The sequence below is a fragment of the Globicephala melas genome, chromosome 1, assembly GCF_963455315.2.
Source record: "Globicephala melas chromosome 1, mGloMel1.2, whole genome shotgun sequence".
Classification (NCBI taxonomy): domain Eukaryota; kingdom Metazoa; phylum Chordata; class Mammalia; order Artiodactyla; family Delphinidae; genus Globicephala; species Globicephala melas.
This window is the reverse complement of record NC_083314.1, coordinates 36,025,289-36,052,443: the sequence shown is the minus strand read 5'-3', so window position 1 is coordinate 36,052,443 and position 27,155 is coordinate 36,025,289. Positions and strand designations below refer to the sequence as shown.

Here is a 27,155-nt window from a genome sequence, read left to right as displayed (position 1 = left end):
CTCAGTAATACAAGTTAAGCAGTATAGTATTTTACCCATAATTAGTAATGTGAAGAAAAAAAATGTTGCCTGCTATTCCAGTTCTGCAAGGATTAAGCCATTAGCTACTGCAGTTGCTCATGGACAGTGCACCCCAAGGAGAATTCAAGATGGAGAAAAACAGGAAGTACGTTGTGCTTTGGATATATAGGCCCCTAGATAGTTAAGATACATATCTAAGGAAAAATATCTTTCATACTTAGAAAAGCAATAAAATCATTAACTTGAGATGTCTGTTCTTTGGGATTAGCAGTAATCTTTTGATGTTCAACTACATGTCTGCTTTTATTTTCCAGCAAAAAATTAATGTATATCCTGACTGCTGCCTTACCTCCTCAAAGCCATTCCTCAGAGCTGAGAGACTGTTTCCTGGGCTGTAGTCCTCAGAAAGGTCACAGAATAAAACTTAACTCACAACTTTTACCTTGTGAGTTTTTCTTTCAGTGGACAGTATATACATTAATACATAGTATATATATAGTTAATATATACATAATTTAAACACATGTTTCCCATAGATAACTGATGTTTAGAGAAACGCACAGATTTCTTGCAGTTAGAAAGTCACACACATCAAATATTTTTTAATCACATTGTTCACTGACATACTCCATTCTGGGGGGGGAAAAAGCAATGAGAATTTTTTTCTTGTGATGGGAAATTTTGATTCTAAGAATGGTTGATTCCCAAGCAATTGATTTCTAGTTCTCCTTTAAAATTTACTTCCTCAGAAACCCAAGAAATAATAGAGATTGCTAAAATTTTAGCTAAGCAAAACATTGAGCAACTTTTCATATTTTCAGGGGCTACCTGTCTTTCTTTTTTGTTTTGTTGACGTAGGTGTATGTCCTTTGCCTGTATTTTGTGAGGTGAGCAGCGGTTGTCTTTGAATTCTTAAGTCTCAAGCCATTTACCCTTTGCCTGTGATATAAGTTGCAATTTTTTCTTTCATTTTTCTTTGCTTATACTGTTTTATTTTTCTATCTTGTATGATTTTAAATTGAAAGTCAAGTTGATGTCCAGTTCACTCTTTATATTTATCAAGGTAAATGTGAAAGAATATACTTTAAAACACAGAATTACACAGAAATTAGCAGTAGTCTTATACAAATCTATTGTTAAATATCCAGAAAGATTTGATATTTTTTAGAGATCATTAGAGTGGCTGATAATATTATACCAAATAAAGTTTTGATCTATAAGGATGTGGATGCATTAAAGGTTCCAGGGCTACTTATTTAGAAGGTGTCAGTACATGTTTATTGTAGGGGAATAAAATGTGCCACCTGGAAATGTGTCTCATTGGCATGAGGATTATTAGGCTGATTATTATTTTTTTTTAAGTAAAGTTATTTATTTGTGGCTGCATTGGATCTTCGTTGCTGCGTGCGGGCTTTCTCTAGTTACTGCGAGTGGGGGCTACCCGGTGCGCGGGCTTCTCATTGCGGTGGCTTCTCTTGTTGCGGAGCATGGGCTCTAAGCGCATCGGCTTCAGTAGCTGTGGCATGCAGGCTCAGTAGCTGTGGCTCACGGGTTCTAGAGCACAGGCTCAGTAGTTGTGGTGCATGGGCTTAGTTGCTCCACGGCATGTGGGATCTTCCCGGACCAGGGCTCGAATCCATGTCCCCTGCGTTGGCAGGCAGATTCTTAACCACTGCACTACCAGGGAAGCCCTAGGCTGATTATTTTTAAGAAACAGAAAGCTCAGGAAGTTTTTTCTTGTTACCACCCTCTTAACTGCCTAAAAAAATTTAGATAAAGTGATTGTTCCTGGAATAGGACTATAACCAGAGATATGTGCAAAGAATATGGGCTAAAGTGGTGGGAGCGGTGTGTGTGTGGGGGAACTTGGCACGGCCTAGAGATCAGAGTCTACTCTGAGTCTCATTATCTCTGCCTGGCCCAGCAAGCATTTTTCAAACATTTGTTTTTCCACCTCCATGTAAATTACCTTCCTCCCCTTTAAAGTCCCAAACCACTACCCTCAACATACCTCCTTCGTCTTTAGCTGAAAATGGTATTTAAGGGGAGTGCTCTGACCATTTTGGGAGTTACTCAGTTTTCCTGGGTTTTTCCCACATAAACATGTTATTAAAATTGGTTTGATTTTCTCCTGTTAATCTGTCTGATGTCAATTTAATTCTTAGACCAGCTATAAAAATTTCCAGAGGGAAATATTTCCTCCCTGACATTATTAGCTTGATAAATTATTAAAAGTCATGCTTTCTTAGTTAATTTAGTATATTCTGAATTGATACAAAAGTAAGCTAGTTATTTTTATGATAAAAATTATTTTTATTTAAATTTTGTATTTTAAAATTAATAACATAGGTCAAAGCGCTTTTGAAATAGAGTTTAGGAAATATCCAAAGCTTAATTTTTCTTCCAGCTATTTCTCTTGAATAGTATTGACCCATCTCCCCTATAATCATTTAATACATTTTTTAAAAAATTTATTTATTTATTTGGCTGTGCTGGGTCTTTAGTTGCAGCACGCAGGATCTTCATTGCCTCTTCATTGCGGCGTGCCGGATCTTTGGTTGTGGCATGCAGGCTCTTCGTTGTGGCATGCGGGATCTAGTTCCCTGACCAGGGATCCAGCCTGGGCCCCCTGTATTGGGAGCATGGAGTCTTAACCGCTGGACCACCAGGGAACTCCCAATGCCTTTTCTTTTTTTTTTTTTTTTTGTGGAATGTGGGCCTCTCACTGTTCTGGCCTCTCCCGTTGCGGAGCACAGGCTCCAGACGCACAGGCTCAGCGGCCATGGCTCACGAGCCCAGCCGCTCCGCAGCATGTGGGATCTTCCCGGACCGGGGCACGAACCCGTGTCCCCTGCATCGGCAGGTGGACTCTCAACCACTGCACCACCAGGGAAGCCCCCAATGCCTTTTTAATAAACAGAAATTAATTTATTTTTCTTTGAGAAAGTGAAAACTGATATACTATACATTTTTCTCCAAAGTGTCTAAAATGAGTGGATTCTATTCAATAAAAAAGAAAGTATTTAAGAAATAAAAACATGTGTATAAAGAAACATATATAAAGATTAGCAGAACATGAATTAAAATATTAACAATGGTTACCACTGGGTAGTATAATTAATGTGACTTTTCTTCATATCTTCTCCCTGCATTTTCCAAATTTGCCCTAATGAGCCCATTCTTATTATAAACATTTGAAAAAAAAATGACCAACTTACAAACAGAAATCCTAGGCAACACTTTTTTCCTTTAAATAGTTAGACTATTTATAAAATCCTAAGTATAGCTTTCCCCTGACTAGATAATGTGTGCTTTCCGCACAAGAGAAGAGGGTGAAGGGGTGACCGTAATCCAAGCTAAGAGGAGGGTGCTCCACTAGGTACTGGCAGAGGTTCAGCATCTTCAAGTGCACATGTTTGCATCTCTGTGAAGTCACTTCAAAGATTTTATGAGTCTCAGATCTTATTCTGTTGAAATGAATTGGCTCTTTTCCAATCAACATTTTAATTGGAGGTGTTCTCCAGCTTTATAGTACTTTGTCAAGGAAGGACACTGAAATAACAAGATATTTTTATTTAGATGACAGCGTGGTCAACAACTGAACTACCCAGAATTTATATGCTGATAATCATGATGCTAGCATTGCACATAAATTACAAGTTTTAAAAGAAGTGTTTACTTGGACTTCCCCGGTGGCACAGTGGTTACAAATCCACCTGCCAATGCAAGGGACACAGGTTCGAGCCCTGGTCTGGGAAGATCCCACATGCCATGGAGCAACTAAGCCCATGCGTCACAACTACTGAGCCTGTGCTCTAGAGCCCATGAACTACAACTACTGATCCTACACACCTAGAGCTCATGCTCCACAACAAGAGAAGCCACCACAATGAGAAGCCTGTGCATGGCAGCAAAGAGTAGCCCCTGCTCACCACAACTAGAGAAAAGCCCACATGCAGCAACGAAGACCCAACACAGCCATAAATAAATAAATAAATAAATAAATAAATAAATAAATAAATAAATAAAAGAAGTGTTTACTGTCCTCTGTTGTGGCTGCTATGTCAGGCACAAAAAAGTATAGCATTGCCAACTACCAATTGGCACTTGCCATCTACCTCTACAAGGATTAAATCATGAGCTGCTGCAGCTGCTGACTTTCAACATCCCCTGAAAGGAGTTCAGGGTGGAGATCGGGAATGAGGCACTCTGTGCTTTGGAAAAAACTGGCAGAACAGGCCTTCAGATAGTTAGATATTTTCAGGAGAAGATTATATGAGATTTTATTTTTATTCTTGCATCTCCTCCTATCTAGGTAAGCACTGAAAGTTTTCATGGTGATGTCTGCTCCTTGTAACTAGCAGCAACCTTCACAAGACTAGCAGCAGCCTTCTGCAAAAATGTAGGCTTGACTGCATATACCCCCCCACCCCCAAAATCACATATATACTGACCTGCCCCCCTGCTCTTCGTAGCGATTTCTCAGAGATATCTGAATGCTGTCTCCAGGGTGTTAGTCCTCATTTTGCCCCCAATAAAACTTAACTCACAACTCTCACATTGTGCGTTCTTTTCAGTCGACATCATAAATCGATGAGACTAACAATAACTTGACCTTTCCTCATTGCTTCTTTTGTCAAAGGAAGAGTTCTCAGAATTGAGCAAGTGGGCTTCCCTGGTGGTGCAGTGGTTAAGAATCTGCCTGCCAATGCAGGGGACACGAGTTTGAGCCCTGGTCCGGGAAGATCCCACATGCCGTGGAGCAATTAAGTCTGTGCGCCACAACTACTGAGCCTGCACTCTAGAGCCTGCGGGCCACAACTACTGAGCCCATGTGCCACAACTACTGAAACCCATGTGCCTAGAGCCTGTGCTCTGCAACAACAGAAGCCACCACAATGAGAAGATTGTGCACTGCAGCGAAGAGTAGCCCCTGCTCGCTGCAACTAGAGAAAGCCCCGCACACAGCAACGAAGACCCAACGCAGGCAAAAATAAAAAAAAAAATTTAAAAAAGAACTGAGCAACTAAATAAAAAGAGCCTCATTCTGGAACACACACAGGTCCCTCATAACACATAAAATGATTCCTTGAGTCTCTTTTCTGATTGATGGTTTTGTTAGAGGAAATAAACAGGAGCTCGAGGTTTGGAGGAGGGTCAGCTTCAGATAGCATGTCCTCCTCCCCTACTCGCAGTAAGATCGAAAGAAGTTACTGTATAGTTCAAGATATCCAAATGCTCCCTTGGCCATGCTGAAGCCTCTCCTGTTTCTCAAGGCCAGGAACACTGTTCTTGTACTAATGGACACCCCTGATGAGGCTCATCAGCTCACCTGTCACTCGCAGTTATTACTGCCACTGGATCCCTCATCACTGTTCTCCTTCCACCTCACAAGACTTCCCAACATCATGTGTTACGTGCATCACTGAATATTCTCATGTCCTTTAACATGGTTCTGTGACACTGGAGATGGCTATATTGCCCTCTCTGCCCCTGCACCTGGTCTGGGTGCACTGGTCGTAATTTTTTACAGACTCTAACTCACTCGTTGTCAACCATATGTTGCCGCAAATGATTAACCTTACTCCTGTGAAATACTGTGGCCAAAATTCCAATTTTAAAAGGGAAATTTGAGACAATTTCATTAAGGAATTCCTACCTGTTTTTAAAAAGGCGATCAACGGTCAATGTGCACAGATTGAGATGCACCTTGAGCAAATGCTTGGGCTCCAAAAGAAAAAGAAAAGCTTACTATTCTCAAAGGTTCATAGCATAAATGCACAAAAATGTAGGAAAGCTTTGAAAAGAAACTGCCTGTGCAGAGCACTGACAGTCATCACCCCAAAATCACTGGAAACAACAATCCAAGAAAAAAACCACAAAGGCGTTTCCAGCTCCTGAAGTACATTCCATCTCCTTTTTTATCAGTGATCCAACTAGTGCCATAGCATATTCAAATCCTACTTTCATTTTCAACATTTGAGTTGTTGAAAACGTTTTGAATTCAGTTTATGTATTAGGTACCTGATCTTTTCCTGATTTGTTTGCAGAGTATGAGGATGGACACCACTGCCTTCTTTGGGATGCAGATGGATAACTGCTTCTTTCAAGTTTTCATCTGTATTGTTGCTAATTGACAATGGAGAAAAATAGGAAAAATATTTTAAATATATAACTTTCAGTGTTGAAAGAAATGAGTAGCTTTCATTTTGAAATTTAGGCCATACTTTACTTCAAGTTTCTCAAATCTTTGAAGATATCTAAAAAGAAAAACCAAATCCCACATTTCAAGTCTAAGTAAAAACTTGCATTAGGAAATAATAATAAAACCATCCTATTCATTGTGTCAGAAGATTCTAACTTGCTTATAGACAAGTGTCCATACTTAAAATAACACATTTCACTATTTCCAATGTAATTTTGATTAGTAAATATTGTTCACCACAATACTGTGACATTTAGTTAGGCTTCACAATCTGAATGGCTTTGCACTGCAATTTTACACAAGGCTTCTTTCTTTCCATGTAGTGAAGATGTAAGTTTTGTTTTCTGTACCGTTAATACCCACAGTTAGGAGAGCAGCAGTAGTTTTCATGAAGGTATATAGAACTGAGAGTATACAGAAGTACTTAATTACTTTTAAATGTCAATAATAACAATCATGTGTAAATAACAATAAATAGAGTTAACTTTTCTGACATTCACCATATGTGAGAACCTGTGTTAAGTGAGGTAGAATCTATTATTTTCCCTATTTTGTAGGGAAGGAAAGTACAGTTTAGACAGAATAGGTATCTTGTTGAGGGTCTCATAGTAGTAAGTGAGTGTGAACACGTCTTACTGATTGCAAAGCCCAGGGTCTTACCGGGTATGCTCCTCTGCCTTTGTGGGTCATTTAATCAGCACTTCACTTTACATAAATGAAATGATGAATCATACGATACCAGTACCTTTAGACTTCAAGTCTAGGTTGGTATTAGGGATTTAAGAATGGAAGCACAAAGAGTTCACTCACTCCACCACTTCCCAGCACTTCCTCATTATTCCTCTTTACACTCTCATGGGGTGGTACCACTTGAGACCAAGAGGAGACTGAGTCAGGAGCAAATTGTCCACAGGATGAGGAAGGGCAACTTGAGATTCATGCATGAGGAAGCGTAGAGGGCTGGACAGCCACGTTGGATGGGCGTCCAAGTAGCAGTGACTAGGTGGTTAGGTGAGTAATGGCCTGAAAGTGGTCTTGGATGCTGAGTGGTACATGGGGCGTGAGAGGATACAACCTTAGTGAGTATGTGTTCAAAGAATGGCTGTGCAGGTGGTTGATGGTGGCTAATGTGAATACAGAGTAATGCAGTGAGCCTTTCCAGAGAGCGGCCTTAATAATTTTGAACTCTATGCATAATACTAATGAAGACTTCAGGCTTTATCTAAATGTGGACAAGGGGCTATTTTGTATAGAAATTGGAGCGAATCAGAGGCAAAAACAACAGGTAAGGATTATTGGGCTCTGAATGGAGGAATCTATTATTTCTCAGTAATCAGTGCATGACTTATCTTGCTTAACATTTGTCACAAATTATTGAGGTAGTAAATACATAGTAAAATACCAAGTGTGCAGATAAGACCTTTTTTTAAAAAAAAACTAGTGAAATGTCAAGCCAGTGAGGTTATATCACAGAAAAAAACCTTGCATGAACAAATAGGAAAATTGTCACTAAACCTTAATAAGACAGAGGCCCTTACAGAAATATTATAATTCTCTTGTAGGCTAATAACTCAAAATAGAGTGAAAAATGAGAGTTTGTCTACCATTCTCTAGAAAGATACTGACTCATTATACCAGAGTAGCTAAGACAAATCCAATAAAATAGAGGGACAAAAAAAGGATTATTGAAAGAAAGAGGAAATATTTCAACCCTGTACTATACACAGTTCTAGATACTGAAATTCAGTTATACAAAATCAGATTCAGAAATGGGCAAAGAAAATTATCAACAGAATGTGTGAAAGGGTTCATGATTTTGCTTCAGATAACTTGGACTAGAGCCTTAACTCTTACCAACTTTCCACTGATATGATTTTAAGTAAGTCACTGAATTTCTCTGCATCTCAGAGGCTTCTCTGCTTTGGGATGATAATATTATTGGGTCTACCTACTTCACAGAGTTGTTTTGAGGGCCAAAGAAGACCACAAATGGTAAAGCATTTTGTAAACAATGTTTTAGCTGTTGCTATTCTTACTACTAGTCTTGACTACTGTAAAAGTGGAGATCAAAAGTCATTAAATAAAAATTATTTTGAGTCCCTTGTAGGTAGGTGGTCCCTGTTCACAAGTAGCTCATTGTCTGCAGAGGGGCATAGTGAGGAGTGTAGTGGACACCAAGAAGACAAGAGAGAATTTAAAGAGTGTGAGAAAGGACAATTCAGGGAGAGCAGGAAATGGCTAGCTTGTTTGCAAGAAGTTCTGCTCTGATACTTTGTTTTTTTAAAAGTTTATATTGGCATCCTCTGTGCATATCAAAACTACAATTTCTGTAAAGCTTCCTTAGGAGACTGTATTTGCTTAGAACATTTGCTATAGAAAACTGTTCATTTAAAGTTCAAACTGTTTCTCCTGGATATAGTTTGCTCCTATCTCATTGACTTTGACCACATTGATTTTGTTATAATTACATCAACTAGTACACAAGCTGTGTATGTTCTATTCCCAGTCAAAAACATTTCTTGGGCTTCCCTTATGGCTCAGTGGTTGAGAGTCCGCCTGCTGATGCAGGGGACACAGGTTCGTGCCCCGGTCTGGGAAGATCCCACATGCCGCAGAGTGGCTGGGCCCGTGAGCCATGGCCGTTGAGCCTGTGCGTCCGGAGCCTGTGCTCCGCAACAGAAGAGGCCACAACAGTGAGAGGCCCGCGTACTGCAAAAAAACAAAACAAAACAAAACAAAAAAAACCACATTTCTTTATTTAGATCTGAATCCTTGCAAGGTTTTGGCAAGTTTAAAAAATAAATGGAGTTTATAAAAGATTATTATTAGATTTTTAAAATTTTTATTTATTTACTTATACAACAGGTTCTTACTACTCATCAATTTTATACACATCAGTGTATACATGTCAATCCCAATCTCCCAGTTCATCACACCAACCCCTGCCCACCTCCGCCGCTTTCCCCCCTTGGTGTCTGTATGTTTTTTCTCTACTTATAAGTCTCAATTTCTGCTCTGTAAACCGGTTCATCTGTACCACTTTCTAGGTTCCACATATATGCATTAATATACATTATTGGTTTTTCTCTTTCTGACTTACTTCACTCTGTATGACAGTCTCTAGATGCATCCACGTCTCCACAAATGACCCACTTTCGTTCCTTTTTATGGCTGAGTAATATTCCATTGTATATATGTACCACAACTTCTTTATCCATTCGTCTGTCAGTGGGCATTTAGGTTGCTTCCATGACCTGGCTATTGTAAATAGTGCTGCAATGAACATTGGGGTGCATGTGTCTTTTTGAATTATGGTTTTCTCTGGGAATATGCCTAGTAGTGGGATTGCTGGATCATATGGTAATTCAATTTTTAGATTTTTAAGGAACTTCCATACTGTTCTCCATAGTGGCTATATCAATTTACATTCCCACCAACAGTGCAAGAGGGTTCCCTTTTCTCCACACCTTCTCCAGCATTTTTTATTTGTAGATTTTCTGATGATACCCATTCTAACCAGTGTGAGGTGATACCTCATGGTACTTTTGATTTGCATTTCTCTAACAATTAGTGATGTTGAGCAGCTTTTCATGTGCCTCTAGGCCATCTGTATGTCTTCTTTGGAGAGATGTCTATTTAGGTCTTCTGCCCATTTTTGCATTGGGTTGTTTGTTTCTTTAATATTGAGCTGCATGAGCTGTTTATGTATTTTGGAGATTAATTCTTTGTCCGTTGATTCGTTTGCAAATATTTTCTCCCATTCTGAGGGTTGTCTTTTTGTCTTGTTTATGGTTTCCTTTGCTGTGCAAAAGCTTTGAAGTTTCATTAGGTCTCATTTGTTTATTTTTGTTTTTATTTCCATGACTCTAGGAGATAGATCAAAAAATTTGTTGCTGTGATTTATGTCAAAGAGTGTTCTTCCTATGCTTTCCTCTAAAAGTTTTATAGTGCCTGGTCTTACATTTAGGTCTCTAATCCATTTTGAGTTTATTTTTGTGTACAGTGTTAGGAATTGTTCTAATTTCATTCTTTTACATGTAGCTGTCCAGTTTTCCCAGCACCACTTATTGAAGACACTGTCTTTTCTCCATTGTATATCCTTGCCTCCTTTGTCATAGGTTAGTTGACCATAGGTGCGTGGGTTTATCTCTGGGCTTTCTATCCTGTTCCATTGATCTATATTTCTTTTTTTGTGCCAGTACCATATTGTCTTGATTACTGTAGCTTTGTAGTATAGTCTGAAGTCAGGGAGTCTGATTCCTCCTGCTCTGCTTTTTTCCCTCAAGACTGCTTTGGCTATTCAGGGTCTTCGTGTCTCCATACAAATTTTAAGATTTTTTGTTCCAGTTCTGTAAAAAATGCCATTGGTAATTTGATAGGGATTGCATTGAATCTGTAGATTGCTTTGGGTAGTATAATCATTTTCACAATATTGGTTCTTCCAATCCAAGAACATGGTATATCTCTCCATCTGTTGGTATCATCTTTAATTTATTTCATCAATGTCTTATAGTTTTCTGCATACAGGTCTTTTGTCTCCCTATGTAGGTTTATTCCTAGGTATTTTATTCTTTTTGTTGCAATGGTAAATGGGAGTGTTTCCTTAATTTCTGTTTCAGATTTTTCATCATTAGTGTATAGGAATGCAAGAGAGTTCTGTACATTAATTTTGTATCCTGCAACTTTACCACATTCATTGATTAGCTCTAGTAGTTTCCTGGTGGCATTTTTAGGGTACTCTACGTATAGTATCATGTCATCTGCAAACAGTGACAGTTTTACTTCTTTTCCATTTTGTATTCCTTCTATTTCTTTTTCTTCTCTGATTGCTGTGTCTAGGACTTCCAAAACTATGTTGAGTAATAGTGGTGCGAGTGGACATCCTTATCTTGTTCCTGATCTTAGAGGAAATGCTTTCAGTTTTTCACCATTGAGGATGATGTTGGCTGTGGGTTTGTCATATATGGCCTTTATTATGTTGAGGTAGGTTCCCTCTATTCTTACTTTCTGGAGGGTTTTTATCATAAATGGGTGTTGAATTTTGTCAAAACCTTTTTCTGCATCTATTGAGATGATCATATGGTTTTTCTTCTTCAATTTGTTAATATGGTGTATCACATTGATTTGCATATATTGAAGAATCCTTGCATCCCTGGGATAACTGCCACTTGATCACGGTGTATGATCCTTTTAATGTGTCATTGGATTCTGTTTGCTAGTATTTTGTTGTGGATTTTTGCATCTATATTCATCAGTGATATTGGTCTGTAATTTTCTTTGTTTTGTAGTATCTTTGTCTGGTTTTGGTATCAGGGTGATGGTGACCTCGTAGAATGAGTTTGGGAGTGTTCCTTCCTCTGCAATTTTTTGGAAGAGTTTGAGAAGGATGGGTGTTATCTCTTCTCTAAATATTTGATAGAATCCACCTGTGAAGCCATCTGGTCCTGGACTTTTGTTTGTTGGAAGATATTTAATTCCAGTTTCAATTTCATCACTTGGGATTAGTGCGTTCATATTTAATATTTCTTCCTGGTTCAGTCTTGGAAGGTCATACCTTTCTGACAATTTGTCCATTTCTTCCAGGTTGTCCATTTTATTGGCATAGAGTTGCTTGTAGTAGTCTCTTAGGATACTTTGTACTTCTGCAGTGTCTGTTGTAACTTCTCCTTTTTCATTTCTAATTTTATTGATTTGAGTCCTCTCCTTCTTTTTCTTCAGGAGTCTGACTAATGGTTTATCAATTTTGTTTATCTTCTCAAAGAACCATCTTTTAGTTTTATTGGTCTTTGCTATTGTTTTCTTTGTTTCTATTTCATTTATTTCTGCTCTGATCTTGATGATTTCTGTCCTTCTGCTAACACTGGGTTTTGTTTGTTCTTCTTTCTCTACTTCCTTTAGGTTTAACATTAGATTGTTTATTTGAGATTTTCCTTGTTTCTTGAGGTAGACTTGTAAAGGTATAAACTTCCCTCTTAGAACTGCTTTTGCTGCATCCCACAGGTTTTGGATTGTTGTGTTTTCATTGTCATTTGTCTCTAGGTAATTTTTGATTTCCTCTTTGATTTCTTCAGTGATCTCTTGGTTATTTAGTAACGTATTGTTTAGCCTCTATGTATTTGTGTTTTTTATGTTTTTTTCCCTGTAATTGATTTCTAATCTCATAGCGTTGTGGTCAGAAAAGATGCTTGATATGATTTCAATTTTCTTAAATTTACTGAAGCTTGATTTATGACCCAAGATATGATCTATCCTGGAGAATGTTCCGTGCGCACTCGCGAAGAAAGTATAATCTGCTGTTTTTGGATGGAATGTCCTATAAATATCAATTAAATCTATCTGGTCTATTGTGTCATTTAAAGCTTGTGTTTCCTTATTAATTTTCTGTTTGGATGATCTGTTCATTGGTGTTAGTGAGGTGTTAAAGTCCCCCACTATTATTGTGTTACTGTCGATTTCCTCTTTTAGAGCTGTTAGCCGTTGCCTTATGTATTGAGGTGCTCCTATGTTGGGTGCATATATATTTATAATTGTTATATCTTCTTTTTGGATTGATCCCTTGAATGTTACGTAGTGTCCTTCCTTGTCTCTTATAACATTCTGTATTTTAAAGTCTATTTTATCTGATATGAGTATTGCTACTCCAGCTTTCTTTTGATTCCCATTTACATGGAATATCTTTTTCCATCCCCTCATTTTCAGTTTGTATGTGTCCCTAGGCCTGAAGTGGGTCTCTTGTAGACAGCATATATATGGGTCTTGTTTTTTTATCCATTCAGCAAGCCTGTGTCTTTTGGTTGGAGCATTTAATCCATTCATGTTTAAGGTAATTATCGATATGTATGTTCCTATTTCCATTTTCTTTATTGTGTTGGGCTTGTTTTTGTAGGTCCTTTTCTTCTCTTGTGTTTCCCACTTAGATAAGTTCCTTTAGCATTTGTTGTAGAGCTGGTTTGGTGGTGCTGAATTCTTTTAGCTTTTGCTCATCTGTAAAGGTTTTGATTTCTCCATGGAATCTGAATGAGATCAGTGCTGGGTAGAGTATCTTGGTTGTAGGTCCTTCCCTTTCATCACTTTAAGTATATCATGCCATTCCCTTCTGGCTTGTAGAGTGTCTGCTGAGAAATCAGCTGTTAACATTATGGGAGTTCCCTTGTATGTTATTTGTCATTTTTCCCTTGCTGCTTTCAATAATTTTTCTTTGTGTTTAATTCTTGCCAATTTGATTACTATGTGTCTCGGTGTGTTTCTCCTTGGGTTTATCCTGTATTGGACTCTCTGCACTTCCTGGACTTGGGTGGTATTTCCCTTCCCATGTTAGGGAAGTTTTCCACTATAATCTCTTCAAATGTTTTCTCTGGTCCTTTCTCTCTCTCTTCTCCTTCTGAGACCCCTATAATGCAAATGTTCTTGCATTTAATGTTGTCCCAGAGGTCTCTTCAGCTGTCTTCATTTCTTTTCATTCTTTTTTCTTTATTCTGTTCTGCAGCAGTGAATTCCACCATTCTATCTTCCAGCTCACTTATCCATTCTTCTGCCTCAGTTATTCTGCTATTGATTTCTTCTAGTGTATTTTTCATTTCAGTTATTGTATTGTTCATCTCTGTTTGCTTGTTCTTTAATTCTTCTAGATCTTTGTTAAACATTTCTTGCATCTTCTCAATCTTTGCCTCCATTCTTTTTCTGAGGTCCTGGATCATCTTCACTATCATTATTTTGAATTCTTTTTCTGGAAGATTGCCTCTCTCCATTTCATTTAGTTGTTTTTCTGGGGTTTTATCTTGTTCTTCATCTGGTACATAGCCCTCTGCCTTTTCATCTTGTCTATCTTTCTGTGAATGTGGTTTTTGTTCCATAGGCTGCAGGATTGTAGTTCTTCTTGCTTCTGCTGTCTGCCCTCTGGTGGATGAGGCTATCTAAGAGGCTCGTGCACGTTTCCTGATGGGAGGGACTGGTGGTGGGTAGAGCTGGCTGTTGCTCTGGTGGGCAGAGCTCAGTAAAACTTTAATCTGCTTGTCTGCTGATGGGTGGGGCTGGGTTCCCTCCCTGTTGTTTTTTTGGCCTAAGGCGACCCAACACTGGAGCCTAGCTGGGCTCTTTGGTGGAGCTAATGGTGGATTCTGGGAGGGCTCACACCAAGGAGTACTTCTCAGAACTTCTGCTGCCAGTGTCTTTGTCCTCACGGTGAGGCACAGCCAACCCCCACCTCTGCAGGAGACCCTCCAACACTAGCAGGTAGGTCTGGTTCAGTCTCCTATGGGGTCACTGCTCCTTCTTCTCAGTCCCAATGTAGACACTACTTTGTGTGTGCCGTCCAAGAGTGGAGTCTCTGTTTCCCCCTGTCCTGTCAAAATGTTGCAATCAAATCCCGCTAGCCTTCAAAGTGTCATTATCTAGGAATTCCTCCTGCCATTGCCGGACCCCCAGGTTCAGAAGCCTGACGTGGGGCTCAGAATCTTCACTCCAGTGGTTGGACTTCTATGGTATAAGTGTTCTCCAGTTTGTGAGTCACCCACCCAGTGTGACTGGGTGGGATTTGATTTTATTGTGGTTGTGCCCCTCCTACAGTCTCATTGTTGCTTCTCCTTTGTCTTTGCATGTGAGGTATCTTTTTTGGTGAGTTCCAGTGTCTTCCTGTTGATGATTGTTCAGCAGTTAGTTTTGATTCTGGTGTTCTCAAAAGAGGGAGTGAGAGTGGTCATTCTACTCCTTCATCTTGAACCAATCTCAAAGATTATTATCTTTTTAAAATACCCATGCAAAACCTTAATTCTTCCACACTGACAGCCTGGGTATGTGTGCCAGTGGGACACACTTTCTAACTTCTCGTGCCCTGATAGGGTCAGTGTATAGAGGTTGGAGTCTGAAATGTTTTAGCAAAACAAGGATACCAACATTCTCATCAACACCCTTGTAAAAATTCCTTCTATTTTCTCTTTTGCAAAATTTGAGTCCTTCATAAATTCTATGCTTTTAAAAAAAGTGTTCTTCTTATCATATATATTTTTTTAAAGAAAGTAACAGACACAAAATGGAACCATTTGATCCCAAGACTTAATTGCAGTTTTGACCTGCAGAAATTAATCTTAATCAACCAGTCTGAAATTTTCTGGTCAGCATCAATAAGGTAATCTGTTATGTAGGTCCTCTCCACCTCCCAGAGGAAGAAGAGGTAATCAATTTCATAAATCCTTGCTGTCTAACACCTCTGCCCTGCCTCCAAAGAAGATGTCCTGATTTAAAAATAATCCTTGTTTCCCTGAATAGCTCCTTTGCCCCACCCTTCTTCCTATGAAAACCTTCCGTTTGTACAACTCCTCTGTGCATCCTTCTAGTTGCTAAATGGGATGCTGCCCAATCCATGAATCTTTTAATAAAGCCAATTAGATCTTCAAATTTACCCAGCTGAATTTTTTTGTTTTTAATAGTATAAATCCTTCTTTATGCCTAATATGTGTCATCAGCCTTCTTTATAAGAATTATCACCTCTGTTTATGCAGTACTTCTTTTTTGAGGTTTTCTTTGTAAAAAATTAATCCCCATAAACCAAAAATAAATAGAGTTGAGGGACCAGAAGGGGGAGTTCTCCTGCCCTAGGAAGACAACAGAGACTAGCAGGAAGAAGAAAGACTCCTTTTCTTTCCTGGAAAGGGCTCAGCCAGTGAAAACTCATGGACTCTTTGTTTACTACAGCCTGCCCAACTTCCTTTTCCTCCCAAGAAAAGCACTCTCCTTCCCTTGTCATGCAGGGACTTGCATATGACTCACCATGGTTGCAGACTTCAAACTGCTATTCTCTGTGGATCCCAAATAAACCCATTTTTGCTGGAGAAATAACTGGCAGTCTATCTGTTTTAGGTCAACATATTTTACATCTCTTTGGCTTCCAAGAAGCAGCAAATAGAGTTATAAACATATTCTAGGAGAATATGGCCGTACTTACCCTTTTTTGCGCTTTAGAATTATCAAACAGGAAACAATGACAGGTAAAATCAAGAGGATCATACCAAAGAACATGCCTAGGCAGTAAAACATGGTAATTAAATGCATGGAAAATATAAACTGTAGGTTTCAAACTGTGTCTTAATGAGTTTTTAAAAAGTAAGTATAGGGCTTCCCTGGTGGCACAGTGGTTGACAGTCTGCCTGCCGATGCAGGGGACACGGGTTCGTGCCCCAGTCCGGGAAGATCCCACATGCCGCGGAATGGCTAGGCCCGTGAGCCATGGCCGCTAAGCCTGCGCGTCCGGAGCCTGTGCTCCGCAACGAGAGAGGCCACAACAGTGAGAGGCCCGCGTACCGCAAAAAAAAAAAAAAAAAAAAAAAAAAAACCAATAAAAAGTAAGTATAAATTCTGTTTTTAAAACACGCCCCCCACAGGCTTATCTTTAAGATTTCCCCTCTGCTCCAGGTTTAATCTAGCATATTGGTCTTATTACCCCAGGGTTATAAATGAGCAGTGAGAGAGCAGTTTGTGACCTTTGTCCAACAGCAGCCTTTCAACAGGTGGGTGGGAACAAGCACTGGAGCTCCTCTGCTCAGCTCGCCATGACCCTGCATGTCTCTTGTGTGAGGCGCAAGGCACGAGCTACTCTATGCAGCAGACTCTACTGCTTCTCTTAGAAACTCTACCACAAAACTATTCCTCTCACATAGGCAGATCACAGAAATGGGCTTAGAAAATTTGTCTTTGTGGCTTTCAATTTATGCAAATGGGCATGACTACCATCCTGAAGACTATTCCCAGGTTATAAACTAAAGAGCAAGTTGCCTTCTCCAGACACATTAAAATAGGAAGAATGCTTCTTTTTTTATAATGGTTCAAAGATAGTAAGGGAACTTTGATAAAGGACACTCACTCTATATGCATATAAGGATACCAGTTTTGCTACACTATGGCCTGAATTCATTATTCTTTTCTTTCTAATTAAAATTGCAGTCTAGGATATTTTGATCTCTCTTTTTACATTTCACTTATTATCAGTGGATACCTACTGTTAAGGATGTTTTCTCAGCAAACCCTTCATAAAACTTACCAGCTATGAGCTCATCACTCGTGCCTAAAAGGAAGCAAAAGCCACAAAAAACATCAGTCTGGCACACAATATGATCAAACAGGAGCTCTCAGCCAGTTATAATTCATCCTGATTTTTTTCTGTACAGATTCTTAACTTTTCTCTAATATAAAAAGCCATTGGTTTTAGTCACACAATCTCATATTATTTTGTGTACGCAGCAAAGTCTGTTTTTTTCTTTTAAAATTACTGTTTTGTCATAAAAGTAGTATAATTAGAGCAGAGAGTTTATAAAACAGAACAAAAGAAAAATATCATCCATAATCCTACTATCCTGAAATACTTTAGTACATTCCCTTCTAGTACATTTTCTCATGCATCTAAGTTTTTACATAGTTATAGAATATCTAATCTTTGAACAGTTGAATTAAGTGCTCAACATATGTTAACTTTTACAACCTTTATTATTACCACAACCAACACTACTGCTATGTGTATAACATTATTAACACTTCATTATATTTTTAACATATTTCTCATCTGTCTACTGCTTTCTTATTTACTTTTAAAAGTTCATAAGTTCTAAGTCAAATTTGTTGACCTTTTATAATTTTCTCTATCATATCAAAATTTTCCAAAAGTTGTTTTTCTTTTTCTAGCTGTTTTATCTTCTTTTTTTTCCTTTTCTACTTTAGCTTTCCTATGTTGACTTTTAAAACTTTTAACTATTTATTAAATCTGGTATTTATTGTAAGATATAAAGAAAGGTTCCAAATTTTTTCAGTGCTACGTATACTATTTGATCATCTTTTTCTTCCCCTTGGATTGATGGTGTCTCCGTTATTAGATTGTTTTCTGTAAGATACTTTAATTTCTATTTATACTAGCTCTATTTTATTAATATCTACTTTATTCCATTTTTAATAAAGATAAGTCTATTTTCGGTGATATAAAATGATTTATGTATTGTGACTTTCTATTTTAATATCTGGCAGGTCAGTCCCCCGACATTATGTGAATTTTCTGTCTCTCACAGCCACATCGTTAGAATACTCAAAAGACATTCAGATAGGCAGTGATCTTTTTGCCAAAGAAATGAATATAATTTGATATTAAGGGAGTATCAAGTTTATAATTTAGAAATATTATTTGCGAGTGAGCTTTGTTAATGCATTTAAGGCATTAACTGTAAAAAAATTGTATCTTGAACAGTCTTGGTATTCAACCACATAATTTAAGTAAGAGTGATAAGAATGGGGGAGAAGAGAAGGCTAAGACTAATTTAGATTAAGGAAGGTTATTCATTATTCATTTTGCTCATCTGTTACTTGATGTGTACAAGTTTAAGGTTTAGGATTTTCTATTTTACATCACCCTCTAGTTGCCAGCAGAAGGCTACCCTTCTACAGATCTCAATGACACATGATTCCTAAATCACTGTATCCAATGTACCAGGTTAAAATCCTGTAGTCTACACCAGTGTGGGAGACCAGCCAGCTAGTCTCTGCAAGTTGGAAGGTGATCCCCGACTCATGCTGAAAACATTCTTGAAGGCCTGCTCTACCACTAATCTGCTACTGAATTTTAAGACCCATAGGATGTAATCAAATTATTACTGTGCAATGTATGCAGCAATAGAGTGATAATGGGCAAAAAAGGTTCAGAGGAGTCCCTGAGGAGAGATGGATGGGTTAAGAAGTGTGAGGAGCAAGGCTTGCCTTACTCTCATTGCTAAGGGCTTTTGGGGAAGAATTAGGGACTCTTACTGCACTCCTTAGCTCTTAGCTAATGCACACCATATGGCACACCACCACATTCAGTGTCAGTACAGATGAATGAATGAACAGTAACCAGGGCTGGGAAGGACCTACATTCCTTGCACTTGCACTTACGAGAGGTACATATGGCCAGAGGAGGGTCCCACAGGTCATCTTCCTGGCACTGACTCCAGGGACTGCCTTCCAGAGTATACCCATCTTCACACTCCAAAGTTACATTATCTCCAGAGTGATATACTTTTCTTATTTTCAGTTCCTTCTTGATTCCATTCATAATCTGTGGGAGGCTACACTTTACTTCTGAAATTAGAAAAAGAAAAAAAGAAATTGATATTTTACTGTTAGTTGAAACTTTGCTTCTAGCAAAGATGAGTCATGTCTTCCATCAAAAATTATTGATACCTCTCCTACAACATCTTATTATTTAAAATTCTCTGACTTCCCTTTTTATGTAAAGCAAGGGAATATAAATATATTGCTTATAATTATTTTAAATTATCATACCTTAAATTATTGTTAACTCTTCAACAGGAAAGTTATGGAAAGGTTAGGAATTAGGATAACCATGTTCCAGCCTTGGAACCACTTGGGCCACACCATAAGAAAACAGGAATATCATTTTAACTCTCTTTAGGTATGCAACGGGTATTTTGTCTCTTGAATAAATGCATATTTCTGGCTCATTTCTATACATAGAACAAAGAAATTAACAAATTATGATTCTGAATTTAAAGTATTAATTTTCTACTTAATTTTATCTCATTTACCTTGTAAAAATTAATAAATAGAAACCTTAAATTAAATAATTAAATAGAGTCTGGAGACCAGAAGGGGGAGCTTTCACACACTGTGATGACAGCAGAGCTCAACAGCAAGAAGAAAGACTCCTCTTCTTTCCTAGCAGCAAATCAGCAAGGAAAAGCCATGGACTCTTTGTTTGCTAGAGCCCTTACAACTTTCTTTTCCCTTCTGTTAAAACAGTTCTCCTTCCTTTGCTATGCGGGGACTTGCATGTGGCTCACCATGGCTGCAGACCCCAAACCGCAATTCTCTGCTGATCCCAAGCAAGACCATTTTTGCTAGAGAAAAAACTGGCAGTCTATTTGTTTTCGGCGAACAAGCCCATCCTTTGTTTTGCTTTCTTTCTCTGCCTTGCCACTGATACCTTCCAAGCAAAGCCTGCTTTTCAGTTGTAATGGTCTCAAAATTAGACTAAGTTCTCTTTTTAAAATAAAAACCAACAAGGTAAAGTGGCATTTCTCAAAATATGGTCTGTGGTCCTGCTACATCAAAATATTCTGATGGGTTTGTTAAAAATAGACCTCTGGACTCTACCTCAACATATCAGAGAGTTCTTGAGAATGGAATTTAAGAATCTGTCTTTTTAGGGAAAGGTGTTCAAGATGGTAGCATAGGAAGACCCTAAACTCACCTCCTCCCATGGACACACCAAAATTACAACTACTTACAGAGCAACTACCTATGAAAATGACCTGAATGCTAGCGGAAAAAAAAAATTTCCATAACTAAAGAGATAAAGAAGGAACCATAATGAGATGAATAGGAGAGGTAGAGACATGGTACAGTCAAGACCCACAGCCTTGGTTGGTGACCCACAAATGGGAAGAATATCACAATCATAAAGGTCCTCCCCGAGGAGTGAGGAGTCTGAGCACTTCACTGGGCTCCCCAGCCAGGGGTCCTGCTCCAGGGAGATGAGCCCCCTAGCTTTGAAACCCAGTGGGGCTTATGTTCGGGAGTGCCAGAGGGTTATAGGAAACAAAAATGTCACTCTTATAGGGCACGTGCAAAGTCTCATATGCTCCGAGTCCCAGCACAGAGGCAGTAGTTTGGAAAGAGCTTCAGTCCGACCTACTTGCTGATCTTGAAGAGCCTCCCAGAGAGGCAGCAGGCAACTGGGATTCCCCTTAGACACTGTTAGCAGCCACTCTGGGGAGCTCACTCTACCGAGATAACAACAGTGCTAGCAAATGCCATTTGGAAATCCTCCCTCTAGCCTATTCGTGCTGGAGGCTTACCACCACCAGTGGGCCTGTACCAGCCCAACCCAACCCAGACATGTACACAGCCATGTGGGGACCTGGCCCCACCCACCAGCAGGACAGCACCTGCCCTGAGTCCCTCTGGGCCATGCAGACAGCCACATAGGGACCTGGCCCCAACCTACGGTGGGCTTGCATGAGCCCTGAGCCCCCAGGGTCATGTAGACAGCCTCATGGGGACCCAGCCACTCATACTAGTGACCCAGCACCAATGCTGAGCCCACCACCACCACCAGGCTATGCAGACAGCCACACAGGGACACAGTCTTACCCTTCAGTGGACCAGCATCAGCCCCACATCCCCCTGGGTGTGCAGCCAACCATGAAGGAAGCTTACCCAGCCCTCCAGTGGGCCCACAGCTACTGTACAAAGCATGGCTTAGCAGCCAACTTGGCTAGTTGTCAGCCCCACATACCAGTGTGCCCACAGTAGTTGATACCACCACAAAAGAAGGGCACAAGCATCACACATAGGGGGCGCCCATAGAGCATACAGCGTTCATGACCAAAGGGGAGCATGCTGCTGGAACCACAGGATGTTTCCTACCATGGGCACTGCTTCAAGATCAGGAAACATAATGGACCAACTTAACACACAGATATAAACACTGAATATTGGGCAAAATGAGGAAACAGAGGTGTATGTTCCAAATGATTGAACAAGACAAAATTTCCATAAAAGAAATAACTGAAGTGGAGGTAAGAAAACTACATGATAAAGAGTTCAAGGTAATGGTCATAAAGATACTCACTGAACTCAGGGGAAGAATGGATGAGCACAGTGAGAAGTTTAACAAAGGAATAGAAAATATAAAGAAGAACCAAACAAAGCTGAAGAATACAATAACTGAAATTAAAAATACACTAGAAGGAATCAACAGTAGATTAGATGATGCAGAGGAGTAGATCAGTGATCTGAAAGACAAAGTTATGGAAATCTCTTAAGCCGAACAGAAAAGAGAAAAAAGTTTTTTTAAATGGGGATAGTTTAAGAAACCTCTGGAACAATATCAAGCATACTAACATTCACATGATGGGGGTCCCAGAAGGAGAAGACAGAGACCAAGGGGCAGAGAACTTATTTGAAGAAATAATAGTGGAAAACTTCCTTAACCTGGGGAAGGAAACAGACACCCAAGTAAGGAAGTACAGAGAATCACAAACAAGATGAACCCAAAGAGATTTACACCAAAACACATACTATTAGAGTCGCAAAAAGTGAACGATTAAGAGGGAATATTAAAAACAGCGAGAGAAAAGCAACTAGTTACGTACAAGGGAACCTCCATAAGAATATCAGCTGACTCTTTAACAGAAACTTTGCAGGCCAGAAGGGAGTGGCACAATACAATCAAATGATAAAAGGGGAAAATCTACAAACAAGAATATTCTACCTGGCAAAGTTATCACTCATATTTGAAGGAGAGTTTTACAGACAAATAAAAACTGAAAGAGTTCAGCACCACTAAACTGGCTTTACAAGAAACGTTAAAGGAACTTCTTTAAGTGGAAAAGAAAAGGCCACAATTAGAAATGTGAAAATTATGAAAGAAAATATCTCACTGGTAAAGGCAAAATAGTAGATCAACTATTTATAAAGCTAGCAGGAAGGTTAAAAGACAAAAGTAGGGAAATCATCTATATACAAAATAAGTAGTTAAGGGATACAAAAAACAAAAAGATGTAAAATATGACATCAAAAATATTCAACATTGTTGTGGGAGGAGTAAATATGCAGGGTTGTTAGAATACATTCGAACTTAAGAGATCATCAATTAATCATATATACATCTATATGTAATCATAGATGAGAGATAGATAGATAGATGATAGATAGATAGATAGATAGATAGATAGAGAGCTGTTATATATGAACCTCATGGTGACCACAAACCAAAACCTATAATAGATACACACAAAAAAAGAGAGAAAGAAATCCAAAAATAATGCTAAAGAAAGTCATCAAATTGCAAAAGAGGAGAGGAAAAGAAGAAAGAAGAACTACACAACAAAACAATCCCCCGAAATTAACAAAATGGCAATAGGTCCATATGTATGAATAATTACTTTAAATGTAAATGGACTAAATGCTCCAATCAAAAGACAAAGAAAGGCTGAAAGATACAAAGAACTCATACAACTCAACATCAAAAAAACAAACAATCCAATTAAAAAATGGGCAGAGGATCTGAATAGACATTTTCCAAATAATACATACAGATGACCAGCAGGCATGTGAGAAGATGCTCAGCATCATTAATCACCAGAGAAATGAGAATCAAAGCCATAGTGAGATATCTCCTAACACCTGTCAGCATGGTTAATATCAAAAGAAACAAATAACAAGTGTTAGGAAGGATGTGGAGAAAAGGGAACTCTCATGCACTGTTGTTGGGAATGTAAATTGTACCCACTGTGGAAAACAGTATGAAGATTTTTCAAAAAATTAAAACTAGGGACTTCCCTGGTGGTGCAGTGGTTAAGAATCTGCCTGCCAGTGCAGGGCACGTGGGTTCGAGCCCTGCTGTGTGAAGATCCCACATGCTGCAGAGCAACTAAGCCCGTGTGCCACAACAACTGAGCCTGCACTCTAGAGACCATGAGCCACAACTACTGAGCCTGCATGCCACAATTACTGAAGCCTGCACGCCTAGAGCCCATGCTCCGCAACAAGAGAAGCCACTGCCATGAAAAGCACGCACACCACAACAAAGAGTAGCCCCCGGTCTCCACAACTAGAGAAAGCCTGCATGCAGCAACAAAGACCCAATGAAACCAAAATTAAATAAATTAATTAATTAAAAAAATTAAAACTAGAACTACCACATGACAGCAATTCCACTCCTGTGCATTCATCTGAAGAAAATGAAAACACTAATTAGAAAAGATATATGCACCCCATGCTCATTGTAGCATTATTCACAAAAGCCAATATATGGAAGCAACCTAAATACCCATCAATAAATGAATGGAAGAAGAAGATGTGGTATACATACACAATGGAATATTCCTGAGGCATAAAAAGAATGATATCTTACCATCTGCAACAACATGGATGGACCTCGAGGTACTATGCTAAATGACATGGCAGACAGAGAAAGGCAAGTACTACATGATTTCACTTATTGTGGAATCTAAAAACAAAACAAAACAAATGAACAAACATAAGAAAACAGAAACAGAGTTATAGATACCAAGAAGAAACAGGTGATTGCCAGAGGGCAGGGAAATGGGGTGAAGAAACAAATAGGTGAGGGAGATTAAGAGGTACAAACTGTCAGTTGCAAAATACATGGAAAGTAGTGGGATACAAAATTAATGCACAGAAATCTCTTGCGTTCCTATACACTAATGATGAAAAATCTGAAAGAGAAATTAAGGAAACACTCCCATTTACAACTGCAACAAAAATAATAAAATACCTAGGAGTAAACCTACCTAAGGAGACAAAATACCTGTATGCAGAAAACTATAAGACACTGATGAAAGAAATGAAAGATGACACAAACAGATGGAGAGATATACCATGTTCTTGGATTGGAAGAATCAATATTGTGAAAATGACTATACTACCCAAAGCAATCTACAGATTCAATGCAATCCCTATCAAACTACCACTGGCATTTTTCACAGAACTAGAACAAAAAATTTCACAATTTGTATGGAAATACAAAAGACCCTGAATAGTCAGAGCAATCTTGAGAAAGAAAAACAGAGCTGGAGGAATCAGACTCCCTGACTTCAGACTATACTACAAAGCTACAATAATCAAGACAGTATGGTACTGGCACAAAAACAGAAATATAGATCAATGGAACAGGATAGAAAGCCCAGAGATAAACCCACGCACATATGGTCACCTTATCTTTGATAAAGGAGGCAAGAATATACAATGGAGAAAACACAGCCTCTTCAATAAATGATGCTGGGAAAACTGGAAAGCTACATGTAAAAGAATGAAATTAGAACATTTCCTAACATCATAAATGAAAATGAACTCAAAATGGATTAAAGACCTAAATGTAAGGCCAGGCACTATAAAACTGTTAGAGGAAAACATAGGCAGAACACTCTATGGCATAAATCACAGCAAGATCCTTTTTGACCCACATCCTAGAGACATGGAAATAAAAACTAAAATAAACAAATAGGACCTAATGAAACTTCAAAGCTTTTGCACAGCAAAGGAAACCATAAATAAAATGAAAAGACAACCCTCAGAATGGGAGAAAGTATTTGTAAATGAAGCAACTGACAAAGGATTAATCTCCAAAATATACAAGCAGTTCATGCCGCTCAATATCAAAAAAACAAACAACCGAATTCAAAAATGGGCAGAAGACCTAAACAGACATTTCTCCAAAGAAGATACACAGATTGCCAACCAACACATGAAAGTATGCTCAACATCACTAATCGTTAGAGAAATGCAAATCAAAATTACAATGAGGTCCATTCTCTGGTAGGTCTGTGTCTTTATTCCCGTCTTGCCCCTAGGTTTCTTCATGACCAATTTTTTTTTTTTTTTTTAGATTCCATATATATGTGTTAGCATATGGTATTTGTTTTTGTTTTTCTGACCTACTTCACTCTGTATGACAGACTCTAGGTCCATCCACCTCACTACAAATAACTCAATTTTTTTTTTTTTTTTTTTTTTTGCGGTACGTGGGCCTCTCACTGTTGTGGCCTCTCCCGTTGCGGAGCACAGGCTCCAGAAGCGCAGGCTCAGCGGCCATGGCTCACGGGCCCAGCCACTCCGTGGCATGTGGGATCTTCCCGGACCGGGGCACAAACGCGTGTCCCTGCATTGGCAGGCAGACTCTCAACCACTGCGCCACCAGGGAAGCCTAATTTCGTTCCTTTTTATGGCTGAGTAATATTCCATTGTATATATGTGCCACATCTTCTTTATCCATTCATCCGATGATGGACACTTAGGTTGTTTCCATCTCCGGGCTATTGTAAATAGAGCTGCAATGAGCATTTTGGTACATGGCTCTTTTTGAATTATGGTTTTCTCAGGGTATATGCCCATTAGTGGGACTGCTGGGTCATATGGTAATTCTATTTTAACAGTAGGTCCTTATTAGTTATCTCCTCACACTGGGCAGAAAGATCACCATCAAAAAATCTACAAACACGGGCTTCCCTAGTGGCACAGTGGTTGAGAGGCCGCCTGCCGATGCAGGGGACCCAGGTTCATGCCCCGGTCCAGGAAGATCCCACATGCCACAGAGCAGCTGGGCCCGTGAGTCATGGATGCTGAGCCCGTGCGTCCGGAGCCTGTGCTCTGCAACGGGAGAGGCCACAGCAGTGAGAGGCCCACATACCGCAAAAAAAAAAAATCTACAAACAGTAAATGCTAGAGAGGATGTAGAGAAAAGGGAACCCTTCTACACAGCTGGTGGGAATGTAAATTAGTGCAGCCACTGTGGAGAACGGTACGGAGGTTCCTTAAAAAACTAAAAATAGAGCTACCATATGATCCTGCAATTCCACTCCTGGCCTATATTTGGACAAAACCATAATTCAAAAAGATACGCGCACTCCACATGGAAGCAACCTAAATGTTCATCAATGGAGGAATGGACAAAGAAGATGTGGTACATATATAAAATGGAATATTACTCAGCCATAAAAAAGAACAAATAATGCCATTTACAGCAACATGGATGGACTTAGAGATTGTCATACTGAGCAAAGTAAGTCAGACAGAAAAAGGCAAATATCACATGATATTGTTTATACGTAGAATCTAAAAATAGTGTACAAACGAACTTTTCCACAAAAACAGAAATAGAGTTATAGGTGTAGAAAACAAACTTATAGTTACCAGGGAGTAAGGGGGGGAGGGAAAATTGGAAGAAAGAATGCTTTTTGAAGAGATATCTTTAGTAAATCAACACAGTCTGTTGATTTCAGAAAGCTGAGACCTAAAACCTCATTTTAATTTTAAATAAAATAACACAAAGAAAAAGAAAAAAAATACAATGAGGTATCACCTCACACCAGATATAATGGCCATCATCAAAAAATCTACAAACAGTAAATGCTGGAGAGGATATGGAGAAAAA

The 27,155-nt window shown here is 38.9% G+C and overlaps 1 protein-coding gene across 1 annotated transcript in view; it reads right to left on the bottom strand.

The window, feature by feature from the left end:
• Nucleotides 1-3,024: 3,024 nt before the first annotated feature.
• CR1 (complement C3b/C4b receptor 1 (Knops blood group)) overlaps nt 3,025-27,155 on the bottom strand; it is an 86,784-nt gene continuing 62,653 nt past the window's right edge. Inside the window, exons 25-29 of the mRNA XM_070043669.1 lie at nt 19,130-19,315; nt 17,259-17,282; nt 16,167-16,242; nt 6,046-6,150; nt 3,025-3,573 (exon numbers count right to left, since the gene is read on the bottom strand). Of these exons, the coding sequence (XP_069899770.1) occupies nt 3,561-3,573; nt 6,046-6,150; nt 16,167-16,242; nt 17,259-17,282; nt 19,130-19,315 (404 nt within the window). The 3' untranslated portion in view covers nt 3,025-3,560. The remainder of the gene's footprint in view (nt 3,574-6,045; nt 6,151-16,166; nt 16,243-17,258; nt 17,283-19,129; nt 19,316-27,155) is intronic.